General features: G+C 36.1%; 1 protein-coding gene across 1 annotated transcript in view; it reads left to right on the plus strand.

Moving 5' to 3' along the window:
- The window catches only part of LRRIQ3 (leucine rich repeats and IQ motif containing 3), a 207,496-nt gene that overhangs the window by 64,501 nt on the left and 128,242 nt on the right, over positions 1-14,753 (plus strand). The window contains exon 5 of the mRNA XM_005891471.2: positions 8,873-9,026. Within this exon, the coding sequence (XP_005891533.1) occupies positions 8,873-9,026 (154 nt within the window). The remainder of the gene's footprint in view (positions 1-8,872; positions 9,027-14,753) is intronic.

A 14,753-nucleotide genomic window follows, 5' to 3' on the forward strand; every position in this document is an offset into this window, starting at 1 on the left:
ATGATACCACCCTTATGGCAGAAAGTGAAGAGGACTAAAGAGCCACTTGATGAAGGTGGAAGAAGAGAGTTAAAAAACTGGCTTAAAACTCAACATTCTCAACATTCAAAAAACTTAGATCATAGTATCCAGTCCCATCTCTTCATGGCAAATAGATGGGGAAACAGTGCAAACAGTGACACACTTTATTTTCTTGGGCTCCAAAATTACTTCACATGGTGACTGCAGCCATGAAATTAAAAGACGCTCCTTGGAGGAACAGTTATGAACAACCTAGACAGCATATTAAAAAAAAGAGGCATTACTTACCAAGAAAGGTCCATATAGTCAAAGCTATGGTTTTTCCAGTGGTCATCTATGGATGTGACAGTTGGTCTATAAAGAAAGCTGAGTGCCGAAGAACTGATGCTTTTGAACTGTGGTGTTGGAGAAGACTTTTGAGAGACCATTTGGAGAGCAAGGAGATCAAACCAGTCAGTTTTAAAGGAAATCAGTCCTGAATATTTATTGGAAGTTTGGATGATGAAGATGAAGCTCCAGTACTTAAGACCATCTGATGCAAAGAACTGACTCACTGGAAAAGACCCTAATGCTGGGAAAGGTTGAAGGTAGGAGGAGAAGAGGATGACAGAGGATGAGATGTTTGGATGACATCACTGACTTGATGGGCATGAGTTTGACCAATTCTGGGAGTTGGTGATGGACATGGAAGCCTGGCATGCTGCAGTTCATGGGGTCGCAGGCCTGGACACGACTGAGCGACTGAACTGAAAGTATGGGCTATATTCCCTGTATTATAAAATATATCCTTGTTGCTTATTTATTCTATACATATTATTTTATACCTCTTCACCCCCTACTTCTGTCTCCCCCCAACTTTGCTGTTCTCCCCGATAACCACTAGTATGTTCTCTCTATCTGTTAGTCTGTTTCTTTTTTGTTATGTTCATTCATTAGTTTATTTTTTAGATCACTGATGTGAATGATATCATATGGCATTTTTTTCTCTGTCCGATTTATTTCCCTAAGCATAATATCCTCCAAGTCCATCTGTGTTGCTACAGTGGCAAAATTTTATTCTTTCCTAAGTTTTTTATGGTAGTTTAATTTTTAGGTTTTTTTTTTTTTTTTTTTGAGTAATAGCCATACAATTTCCCACTGTAGATGTACTAATATAAATTCCCAACAACAGTGTAGAAGCATTCTTTTTTTCTTTCCATCCTTGCCAGTATTTGTTATCACTGGTCTTTTTGGTGCTAGCCATTCTGGCTCAGACAGTAAAGCATCTGTCTACAATGTGGGAGACCTGGGTTCAATCCCTGGGTTAGAAAGATCTCCTGGAGAAGGAAATGGCAACTCACTCCAATATTCTTGCCTGGAAAATCCCATGGATGGAGGAGCCTGGTAGGCTACAGTCCATGGGGTTGCAGAGTCGGACACAACTGAGCGACTTCACTCACTCACATTCCATGTGAAACGATATGTCACTGTGGTTTTGATTTGCACTTCTCTGGTGATTAATGGTGTTATGCATCTTTTCATATGCCAGTTGGCCATCTGTATGTCTTCTCTGGAAAAATATCTATGCAGCCCTTCTGTCCCTTCTTAATTGGGTTGTTTGATTCTTGATATTAAGTTGTAGGAGCTGTTTATATATTTTGGACTAACCTCTTAAGAGGGACGTTTATAGCAATACAAGCTTACCTCAGGTAAAAAAAAAAAATCTCAAATAACAACCTGACCTTACACCTAAAGGAAATGGGAAAAGTAGAACAGTGAAACCTTCAGTTAGTAGAAGGAAAGAAAGCATAAAGATCAGAGCAGAAACAAATAAAACTGTGACAAAAACAATTAAAAATTCAAAGAAACTAACAGCTGATTCTTTGAAAAGATAAATAAAATTGATCAACTTTGAGCCAGACTCATCAAGAAAAAGAGAGAGGGCCAAAACTGATAAAATCAGAAGTTAAATGAAGTTAAAACCAACCCTGTGTGTATTTGTCCGCTTAGTGGCTCAGTCACGTCCAACTCTTGCGACCCTATGGACTGTAGCCTACCAGGCTCCTCTGTCCATGGGATTCTCTAAGCAATAATACTGGAGTAGGTTGCCATTTCCTACTCCGGGGATCTTCACAACCCAGGGATCAAGCCCAAGTCTCTAGCATGATCTGCATTGGCAGGAGGATTGTTTTCCACTGAGCTACCTGGGAAGCTGAAAATTCAGAAATACAAAGAATCATAGGAGAATACTACAAGCAACTATATGCCAACAAATGTAGAGGAAACGTACAAATTCTTAGAAAGGTACAACCTCCCAAGGCTGAATCAGAAATAAATAGAAAATATGAACAGACCACTTACAAATGAGAAGCAAATGAATCAATTATTTTAGTGGGAAAATCAACTCTCATTATTAGAAGTAAATCTAGCAGGCAGAAAATCAGATAAAATATAGTTGACCTCAAAATCATCAATCAACAGAATAAAAAGGATGCTTATGCAACACAGCAACAGAATACAGATTCATCTCAAGCTTACATGGAACATTCACCCAAATAGACCACATTCCGGGCCATGAAACACAACTTTAAAAGGATAGAAAACACAGTGTGTGCTCTCAGAGACAGTGGAATGAAGCAAGACATCAGAAACAGAAATTTAGCTGGAAAATTTCAATTTGCTTGGAGAGTTAAAACTTCTAGCACTTCCAAATAAAACATGAGTTGAAGAGCTCTCAAGAGAAATTTTAAAACATTTTGGCCTAAATGAAAATTAAATCAAGACTGTTCAAAATTTGTGGGATGCAGAGAAAGTAGTGTGTAGAGGAACATTTATAGGAATAAATGCATGTATTAGAAAGGAAGAAATGTCTAAAACAGTTATGTAAGCTTCAACTTTAGGCAGTTAGGAAAGGAGAACAAATTAAGGTACACAGAAACATAATAATTAGAGCAGAAATCAATGAAATTGAAAAATAGCGTACTCTTGCCATATGATCCTTGCCATACGCTTCTTGGTATTTACCTAAAGCAGTTGTAAATGTATGCCTACACAAAAACCTATCCATGATTGTTTATAGCAATTTTATTTGTAATGGCAAAACTTTGGAAGCAACCAAAACATCCTTTAGTAGGTGAATGGGTGAATAAATAAAATGATGGATCCAGATGATAGAATCATTTTAGTGATAAAAAAATGAGCTATGAAACCATAAATGAGATGGAGGAAATTTAAATGTATATTACCAACTGAAAGAATTGAAAAGGCTACATACTTTGTGATTCAAACTATTTGACATTTTGGAAAATGCAAGACTCATGATAATACAAAAATCAGTGCTTGCCATAGGCAGAGAACAGAGGATTTTTAGGGCAGTGAAATAGTCAATATCATATATAATGATGATTACTTGTCATTGTACATCTGTGCAAATCCACACAATGTACACTGCTGACATTCAACACTGATATAAACTATGGTCTTTGAGTGGTAGTAATGTATCAATGTGTATTCATCAATTGTAATGTACCATTCTAGTTGGGGACGTTAATCATGAGGGAGGCTATACATGTATGGGAAAAAAGGATATATAAGAATTCTCTCTACCTTCCTCTCAGTTTTACTATGAATCTATTACTGGTCTAAAATGTAAAATCCATTAAAAATTTTTTTAAATTAACACAAAAGTTTGCACACAGTGGGTGTCACCAAAGATGTTGGTTTAAGGGATTACATGAATAGCAGGCAAACCTTATGCAGTCCTCCCCTCTACTCTGTTTTTCCCTTCTCTTGCTTCCTTTCTTGGCAAGTTGAAGTTAACTTCTACCTGTTTAATAGCAATCACAATTTCATACTTGTTAAGATTTTACATGTATATTTTTATACTTTATCAAAGTTGTTGATTATATGAAATCTGCAGTAGCAAATAATATGCAGACTATTGTGTCTTGTTGAGTTTTTTGTTGTTTAATTAAAATGTTAAAAATCAAATATGAATGAATAGGAATTTTAAATAAAGGATAGTTTTTAATTTTTGACCACTTTTTTTCTATAATTATGCTAGATGTATAGTCTATTAAATAGGTTATAGGTTATTTTTGTGCTGATAGTTGTGAAGACATTCCTGGCCTGTAAGATAATTGTGAAGATCTTCCTGGCCCATAAGAGCTGAAAACCAAAGAAATTATAGATGAAAGAAAGTCATAAATTTATAGCATTTTAGAAATACTTGAGATTTTTTAGCAATAACTGGAAAACAATAAACTTAATTTAGTACTTGAAACTAAGGTAAATAAGGATCCAGGGTAAAATCTGGAAAACAAGACTAAAATTTTCCTGTTGTAATTGTTCATGGTTTGAGTTTCAGTATGAGAATGAACTGAAATGTCCCCCCTTCAGCCTTCACTTCTGCTTGAGAGAGGAAACAATAAATAGGATGAGAGAATTTTTTATTCACAATGAAGAAAAATAAAGACTAAGAAAGGCTTCCCAATGTGCCTCTTAGAAAATGACTAGAATAACCAAAGTAAAAACAAAAATTATGAGTGGTGAGCGAAGATCGCTAGAACTCATTAGTTCTCAAAATAAGGAAGAGTGCCAAACAACCAAAAATCCTGAGGAATTTTTGCCATTTCTAATATATATTGAGTTAGATCTATGTATTCTTCCTGGATGCCTGTGGAATTCTTTATTTTTGTAATTGCTGGTAAGCTGGGGGTGGGAAGTGACCTGACCTAGACATTGAGAGACCCGGTATGCCCATTCTGTAGCTCTTGGCCCTTGAGTGAGTAAGTTTCCTCTGAGGCTCAATATATAGGGACAGTAATGTTTGTGAGCACAGACTGAGGTAATACCTGTTAGGTGCTCAGAATTGATTGGCACATAGGCAGTGCTTTCCGGATGTTAGTTATTAGAAGTATTATGATTCCATAGTTTGTTACTATTTTGTATCTAAATCACTATCTTTCTGATAATGGAATCGGCAAGGGAGTTGGATCCTCTAATTTTAAAAAATAATCTTTCCTATTACTTCTAAGGTAATCTTGCTAAAGCAAATGACTTCACACTGGCAACCTCTGTATTACAGAGGATTTTCCATTCCTTTTATAAAAAAAGAAGAATCTGTCACTGTCTGGCATGCTGGCAAAACTCCCCCTGGAATCATAAAAATATATTGAAAAATGTTCCCCCCGTTATTTTCTGAAAGAGTGGAAGAGTTTGTGAAGGATTTTATTTTTTCCTTAAATGTTTGGTAGAATTCACCAATAAAGTCATCTTGGCCTGGGCTTTCCTTTATGAGCATATTTTAAATTATTAATTCAGTGAGGTTTTTTTTTTTTTTTTGCTTGTTAAAAGTCTGTTTGGGTTTCCTGCTTCTTATTAAGTTAGTTTTGGAAATTTGTATCTTTGGGGGAATTTTTCCATTTCATTCAAAATGCCTACTTGTTTGACCCAGTGCTGTTCTTACGTGCTTGGTGTGGGTCAGGACCCCGGCTATGGAGGTCTGGCCTGGGCAGGAACCTGGATGACTTCAAGGCACTGTTTGTGTGAGCACCAGGAGTGGTTGCCCCTGCGCTGCTCAGTTGCTGCTTTGGGTCTGAGCCTTTGTCCTTTGTTGCTCTGCCACAGTGTGGAGGTATCATGTCCCTTAGCCCAGTGTGGAGGTGTATCATAAGTGACTACCCTTCTTAGGTTGAAATGCAGGCCAGGGTGGTTGTGAGAAACCAGCCAACCACCCTGCAATCTTACTTCTCCCTCTCTGCCCTGTGTTGGGATCAAGTGAGTTTGTGCATGCTTCTTACAAGCAGGCTTTCCCAGTCCTGCTGTTAGTCCCACTAGCCCTGGAACCAGTGAAGTGGGCTCACCTTCTCAGTGTCAGACTCCAAGGCTGGGTGCTCAGTGTGTGATTTGAACAGCTCACTCCCCAGGGAGGGTCTCCACCTGTGTAACATCTTTTTTCCTCTGAGTCTCCCTCCCAGGGGCACAGGTCCTAACCTGATCCCATCTCTTCCCTTCCTACCTGATTCTGTGTGAATTTTCTCACAGATTTGGTCATGCAGGAGTATTTCATCAAGTCTCTGATTACTTTTCTGGATTGTTCCACATGTAGATGTATTTTGATGTGTTTTCATAGGGGGAGGTGAGTTCCATGTCCTCCTATTCCACCATCTTGATCTTCTCTGAACTTAAAGCCATGCTTCTGCTCAAAACTCTGCAGTGACTATCCATTTCAGTGACCTTCTTCACATTCTTCAAACATGTCAAATGTGTTCTGGCCTCCTTAAGCATACTTTTGCCTTTTGTGTTTTCTTGTTTGCTTTACTCGAATGTTTTTCTAATATTCTTACTGTATCTTATGTCCTCGTACCAATACTATCTAAGTTCAGCCTATGTAAAAAGCAATTCACTTGTTATATATTTAGTCTTCGGTTTATCTGTTATCTAATTTTACTTATCAGAGAATGTCAGCTTCATGGTATTACAGACTTCTGTTTAGAGAGCAGTTACTGGTCATTTTCAAGATACTAATTTTCTCTTGAAAATCCATTGTTTTCTTTTTCTTTTAGTAGTTAAGTACCTACTAGATATTTATTAACCAATTTTACTTACAGCTAAGTGTGTTCATCTGACCATATTTTTGTTAGATTTGTAAGTGAACAGAGTTAATGGCTGCAATTGTTGCTTCAAATACTTAAATGGTAATTTCCCATGGACTGAAATGCATTAGTCATGTGGGTCAATTACAGTGTCTTTGCACATGGCTTCCCTGGTGGTTCAGTGATGAAGAATCTGCCTGCAATGCAGGAGACCTGGGTTTCATCCCTGGATTGGGAAGATCCCCTGGAGAATGGAATTGTCTACCCACTCCAGCATTCTTGCCTGGAGAATACTATGGACAGAGGAGCTTGGCAGACTAGAGTCCATGGGATCATAAAGAGTCGTTCATGACTGAGAGACTCACGCTTAAGCATGATGAGGAAAGACGGAATTATTTTATTGAGCAGCACTGCTCAACCAGTGTAGACTGCATGCAAGCAAAGTAGACTTCTGTCTTAGTTGAATCGTTGTAAGTTTTATTCTTTTAATGTATTTCACCCTAACTGTGGTGCTGGAGACGACTCTTGTGAGTCCTTTGGACTACAAGGAGATCCAACCAGTCCATCCTAAAGGAGACCAGTCCTGGGTGTTCATTGGAAGGACTGATGCTGAGGCTGAAACTCCAATACTTTGGCCACCTCATGCGAAGAGTTGACTCACTGGAAAGACCCTGATGCCTGGAGGGATTGGGGGCAGGAGGAGAAGGGGACGACAGAGGATGAGATGGCTGGATGGCATCACCAACTCGATGCACATGAGTCTGAGTGAACTCCGGGAGTTGGTGATGGACAGGGAGGCCTGGCGTGCTGCGATTCATGGGGTTGCAAAGAGTTGGACACGACTTAGTGACTGAACTGAAGTGAACTGAAGTGAACTAAAGTTTTATTCTTTTAATGTATTTCATCCTAATTTTTAGATCATCAGTGAAAATATTTAAGTGAAGGAATAAATTGATAGAGCCCACTTACAAAATTTCAGAAATTGAAAAATTGCTTTCCTTGGTTAATTTTTTCTTTAGCTGTTTAATAGTAATGGTAGCAGTAAGCTTCCTACATGTTTCATCATTTTAGTTCAAATGATTTTGCTCTTTAATCACATATAATAAATATTACCAGTTTTTGGTGATCTGTCTATATGATATTGAAGTAGCTTATTTTGATATCCTCTCTTAGAAAATTTTGAATAATGATTGGTTACTGAATTTTATCTTGTGCCTTTCTGCATCCATTTATATGTTTTTACATTTTCTCTCTATTATTTGTGTAATGAGCTTTGTAATACTTAATCAGTGTTCTTATTATTCTTTGCTTACATTGCTGGATTCTTTTTACTCGTGTTTAGAATTTTTGCATCTGTTCTCAAAGATTAGATTGGGTATGATTTTCTTCTTATTGCCTCATTGGACTGATCAGGGCTTTGAGTACAATGCTGAATATGTTGAATAGGTTGGGTGAGAGATGTTATCCCTTGTTTTTGATCTTATAGAGCTAATGTTTAGTATTTTATTATTACAATATTAAGTTTTTGATGTCATTTATCTAGTATTATTTTGAATACATTAAGTTAAATAAAACATAATATAGTCATCTTTTTATCTGCAAGAGGTTGGTTTCAGGACCTGCTGCAAGTACCAGAATTTGCAGATGCTCTAGTTATTTACCCTTGGTCCTGTATATCTGTGGTTTTCGCAGTGTGAGAGTATAGTACTTTTTTTTACTGAAAAAAAATTCATGTATAAGTGACTCATGTAGTTCATACTTGTGGTGTTCATGTGTCAACTGTATTAAAATTAATCTCATCTATTTATTTTCACTGTTTTTTAGTATAGCTAGTAGAAACTTTTAAGGTATTTTATGGCATATATTACATTCTCTTGGACAGTATTGCTGTAGAGTAGTATTCCAAGGTGGAAATAAGTTATTTCTTAAATGGAGAAGGAAAGTAAGAAGAGCTCACGTTGGTTATTTTATATCCCTATAGATAATTTAGTCATGTTCTAACATTATATTATAAAATGCATAGCCAGGTGTAGTTTGATAATTGTTTGGGCATTCATATCACCAGAGATTTCTCAGCACTCATTCATCCCTTGATAAATGTTAATGAGAAAGTCCTAGAGTGCCTAAATAGTTTTATATAGTAATAATATGAAAACAAGTATATTAAATTTACCACTATGTTTTCTAAAATGTAAGTGAACTCATAAGTAGCTTTCTCCCACTTTTTTTTGGTAAAAAGACTAAATAGCAATTCCCTCTTCCTCCCTTATATTCAGCCACTTGTTCTTGTATAAAAAACATGAAAAATCTATTAGTGAATGTGAAAAAAGATGGATTTACAAGCACAAAGGATTTGATAATAAACTCTTTAAGGAACTCTTTTTTCAGCCTGGAACTAATATAACAGAAAAGTTTGCACGCTGGAAACATGTAAGTACAATTATTTTATTATGTTTTTTTATTACTATTTTTATTTCTTTATTTTTTATTATGTTTCTTTGAAATATTGTTGATACTATAGTTATAGTTCATATTATATTAATAATTTCTTTAATTACTTTTAATATCTTCTATTATCTTGTTAATATTCTTGATATTTTTGTGGTGTGATAAAAGTCATATAATATAGTATAATTTTTGTGGTATATTAATCACTCCAAAACTAATTTGTGCTTTGTATATATGTTTTCTCTTATTAATTATTGCAAGTAATTATTAACAGTGATATAAAATCTCAGTAGCTGAAAACATAGAGAAATATTTAGTTTGTTAGACTGATAATTGTACATATAGCAAAATATTCACGGAGTGATTTATGCTAAATTTTGTATTGCTTTAAGGACACAGTAAAAATAGAAATAAATTTGTATTTATTGAGTGCCTACTATGTACCGGGCACTGTGCTAGGTATTTTGCATGTGTAGGTAGTTTATTCTTCACAATACTGTAATATAGGTACTTCTACGTCTTTTTTTATGAATAGGGAAACTAAAGCTCAGAGGGGTCAATTAACTTACTAAAAGCCAGACAGTTAAGTGACATTGCTGGGATTTAACTCAGAGATCTTCTGACCTCAAAATTTGTGCCTTTTTTTATTTTTTAGAGTTTTGCTTTGAACACTAGGTAATTGTAAAAATGAAAACTTGGTATTGTAGTATAATTAACTGAAATGAACTTTTTGTGAATTGTAAAGCACTGTTTTTGTATGTAAACTCTTTCGTATTTGCAGTTGTACCTGAGTAGCCTGAGTTACAAATGTTTTTATTACATTAACATAATTAGAAGGAAATGCAATATGTCCAGACTGCAATTAGCCTGATTTCTGTGTAATTGAAGACATGTGTTCTAGACACAGTAGATATAGTAATGTCCTCAATCCCTTAAATCCCACCAAAGTTTTTCCATTGAATAAAAGGATAGGCTTTAAAAAGCAACTATTACGGATACATAAAAAGGAATAATATATATTATAAAGGTTATGTTATTTAATACCTACGAAGATATGTAAAATATACAATTTTGGATCTTTGGAAGTATTTTGAATATTACAAATATTTTACTAAAAATATATTAATAATAAGGAATTTTCTAAAGCTCCTTGATATTAGTGATTCTATTAACCACATCACTACTAATGTCATTTATTAAAAGCTATTCTTTTCTAGTCTTATGTTTTTTTCACTGCTTATGGCTACCATTCATGGACCATTATTCATAGAACATTATTGAAGTTGTCTCCAAAGCTCACTTTCTTTTTTAAATTTATTTTTTTGCTGTGCTGGTTCTTCATTGCCATGTAGGCTTTTCTCTAATTGCGGTAAACCAGGCTACTCTTGCTTGCAGTGTGTGGGTTTCTCATTGCGATAGCGTCTCTTGTTGGAGAGCATGGGCTCCGGAGTGTGTGGGCTTCTGTAGCTGTGTCATGTGGGATCTTCCTGGATCAGGAATCAAAGCTCTGTCTCCTGCAACGGCATGCAGATTCTTTACCATGGAGCCACCAAGGAAGCCCAAAGCTCACTTTCTTAAAGTAACTGAAGTAATTTTTCTCTGAAAGATTCATCTTTGAATCTATGCCTTTTATATAAAATTGCCATTCCATCTTCTGTTAGTTTCATTTTTAGTCTTTTCTTCAGGTCACTCTGTAGATGTATTATTCTTTTATCATTTTTACTACTCACTCGTCTAGTCTTTATTGACTTGGTTTGTTGGAAACTATAGTGAGAATAATTAATACCCTAGATGCCTAAGACAACCTAGGATCCAGAAAACACTAAAGAAGTTAGGGAGTAGGGAAGGGGAAGGCTTGAGAAAATATCAGCATTTAATAACGGAAGCTCATTAGAAAAATATACTGTGAGCAAAGTAATGGAAAGGGTTAAACGAGAATGGAATTCAGGTTTCAGTAATTAGATAAAGTAATCATTGTCTGAATCTGCTCCTGTTTGGAGATGAAATGTGCTTAGTCTCCTAAGGACTTAGAATTTCTGATATTTATGGTAACCTAAAATGAAAAGAGCCAGAGGAGTGAGTTCAAGACACATTCATTTAGGAAATGATGTGTTTTAAAGCCAAAAGTCCCTATAAACATCCAGAGTTCATGGTGTAAGAATAGACTGTAAATGAGATGCAGAACCAAAAATCAGAAGCCATGATGAAAGAATCTGAAAAAAAAAAAATGTGTTGACATAGAAGAAATTGAGAATCTAAAGCAATTGCTATGGACATTATTTGTCCCTGGCTTACAGATTTTCATCAGAGGGTGGTTTTTCTCCTGTTACTGAATAGACTAACATAAATATAGAATTTGTTGGTAATTAGATCAAGCTATAGGGACATTTATATATTACTATGGAGGATTTTTTGGTAAGTCTAGATATTATGATGATGAATTTTGCTGGGGCACCCAAAAATATTTGATATCTGCTTTGTCACAGTCAATCCTTTTACTCAAAAGGTTACTTATATTTGGTAAAACTAATACAATATTGTAAAGTTTAAAAATAAAACAAAATTAAAAAAAAAAGTTACCAAAGAAAGATATATATATATATATATATATATATATATATAGAGAGAGAGAGAGAGAGAGAGAGAGAGAGAGTAATAACAAACAAAGCAGTTTCTAACTGAGGCTTTGGTCTAAAATTCAATTGCAATATTTTAGTAACCTGGGCTACACTATGAGATATTTTTTGTTACCTATGCTTTTTTATCTTGAATAGTTATTTTCTATATTGCAAACATGAATTTTAGAAGGGATATAGTGTAAGAGAAAGTCACGCTCATTCTAACCTAAAGGATAAAAATTTGGAGTCAGGGAAAGCAATTTGTCATATATTTCTTTCAGAGTAGCTTTGTTTGTGACTGAAAGACTACTCTTTCAGAGTAGTGATTCTTTGTGACTGAATGGACTGCAGCACAACAGGCTTCCTGGTCCTTCAACATCTCCTGGAGCTTGCTCAAACTCACGTCCATTGAGTCGGTGATGCCATCCAACCATCACATGCTCTGTCATCCTCTTCCTCTCCTGCCTTCAGTCTTTCCCAGCATCAGGGTTTTTCCAGTGAGTCAGCTCTCCCCATCAGGTGGCCAAAGTATTGGAGCTTTAGCTTCAGCATCAGTCCTTCCAATGAATATTCAGGGTTGATTTCCTTTAGAATCGACTGGTTTGAGCTCCTTGGAGTCCAAAGGACTCTCAAGATTCTTCTGTAATACAACATTAGAAAGCATCCGTTCTTCGGAGCTCAGCCTTCTTTATGATCCAATTCTCACATCCGTACATGACTACTGGAAAGCCATAGCTTTGACTATTCAGACCTTTGTCGGCAAAGTAACATCACTGCTTTTTAATATGCGGTCTAGGTTTTCATAGCTTTTCTTCCAAGGAGCAATCATCTTTTAATTTTATGGCTACAGTCCCCAACCACAGTGATTTTTTAGCCCAAGAAAATAGAGTCACCACATCCATTATTTCCCCATCCATTTGCCATGAAGTGGAATGGGAGCAGATGGGACAAGAAGATGGGACAAGATGCCTTTTCTTAGTTTTTTGAATGTTGAGTTTTAAGTCAGCTTTTTCACTGTCCTCTTTCACCTTCATCAAGAGGCTCTTTTAGTTCCTTTTTGCATTGTGCCATAAGATGGTGTCATCTGCATATCTGAGATTATTTATATTTCTCCTGGCAATCTTGATTTCAGCTTATGCTTCATTCAGCTTGGCATTTTGCATGATGTACTCTGCATATAAGTTAAATAAACATGGTGACAATATAAGCCTTGATGTACTTCTTTCCCAATTTGGAACCAATTTGTTTTTCCATGTTCAAGTCTAACTGTTGCTTCTTGACCTGCATACAGTGTTTTTTCAGGAGATGGGTAAGGTAGTCTGGTATTCCCATCTCTTGAAGAAATTTCTGCAGTTTGTTGTGATCCCCACAGTCAAAGGCTTTAGCATAGTCAATGAGCAGAAGTAGATTATTTTCTGGAATTCGCTTGCTTTTTCTATGATCCAACAGATGTTGGCAATTTGATCTTTGGTTCCTCTGCCTTTTCTAAATCCAGCTTGTACATTGGGAAGTTCTCAAAACACACACTGTTGAATCCTAGTTTGAAAGATTTTGAGCATTACCTTGTAGCATGTGAAATGAGTGTAATCGTTTGGTAGTTTGAACATTCTTTAGCATTGCCGTTCTTTAAGATTGGAGTGAAAGCTGACCTTTTCTGGTCCTGTGGCTGTTTTCCAAATTTTTTGGCCTATTGACTGCAGCACTTTAACAGGATCATCTTTACAATTTGAAATAGCACAACTGGAATTCCATCACCTTCACTAGCTTTGTTCATAGTGATGCTTCTAAGGCCCATTTGACTTCACACTCTAGAATGCTTGGCTCTAGATGAGTGATCACACCATCGTGGTTATATGGGAAATGAAGATCTTTTTTGTATAGTTCTTCTGTGTATTCTTTCTACCTCTTCTTAACATCTTCTGTTTCTGTTAGGTCCTTACTGTTTCGTTCCTTTATTGTGCCCATCTTTGCATGAAATGTTCCCTTGGTATCACTAATTTTCTTGAAGAGATCTCTAGTCTTTCCCTTTCTATTATTTTCTCTATTTCTTTGCATTGTTCACTTAAGAAGACTTTCTCATCTGTCCTTGCTATTCTTTTGAACTCTGCATTCAGATGGGTATATCTTTCCTTTTCTCCTTGCCTTTTACTTGTCTTCTTTTTTCAGCTATTTTTAAAGCTCCCTCAGACAACCATTTTGATTTTTTGAATTTCTTCTTCTTGGAGATGGTTTTGATCACTACCTCCTGTACAGTGTTATGAACTGTTTGGTCCATAGTTCTTCAGGCACTCTGTCTATCAGATCTAATCTCTTGAATCTATTTGTCACTTCTACTGTATTATCATAAGGGATTTGATTTAGGCCATACCAGAATGACCTAGTGGTTTTCCCTGCATTCTTCAATATAAATCTGAATTTTGCTATAAGGAGTTCATGATCTGAGCCACAGTCAACTCTCACTCTTGTTTTTTGCTGACTGTATAGAGCTTCTCCATCTTTGAGTGCAAAGAATATAATCAGTCTGATTTCAATATTGACCATCTGGTGATGTTCATGTGTAGATTCTTCTCTTGTGTTGTTGGAAGAGTGTTTTTGCTATGTCTGGTGCATTCTCTTGGCAAAACTCTGTTAGCCTTTGCCCTGCTTCATCTTGTACTCAAAGGCCAAACTTAAGGCCTATTACTACAGGTATCTCTTGACTTCCTACTTTTCTATCCCAGTCTCCTATGATGAAAAAGATATATTTTTGGGGGGTGTTACTTCTAAGTTCTCGTAGGTCATCACAGAACCATTCAGCTTCAGGTTCTTTGGCATTAGTGGTTGGGGCATGTACTTGGATTACTGTGATGTTGAATGGTTTGCCTTGGAAATGAACCAAGATCATTCTGTCGTTTTTGAGATTGCACCCAGGTGCTGCATTTTGGACTCTTTTGTTGACTTATGAGGGCCAGTCCATTTCTTCTAAGGGATTCTTGCCCACAGTAGGAGATATAATGGTCATCTGAATTAAATTCACCCATTCCAGTCCATTTTAGTTCATTGATTCCTAAACTGTCATTTTTCACTCTTGCCATCTCCTATTTGACCACTT

Source organism: Bos mutus, chromosome 3, assembly GCF_027580195.1.
Source record: "Bos mutus isolate GX-2022 chromosome 3, NWIPB_WYAK_1.1, whole genome shotgun sequence".
Classification (NCBI taxonomy): domain Eukaryota; kingdom Metazoa; phylum Chordata; class Mammalia; order Artiodactyla; family Bovidae; genus Bos; species Bos mutus.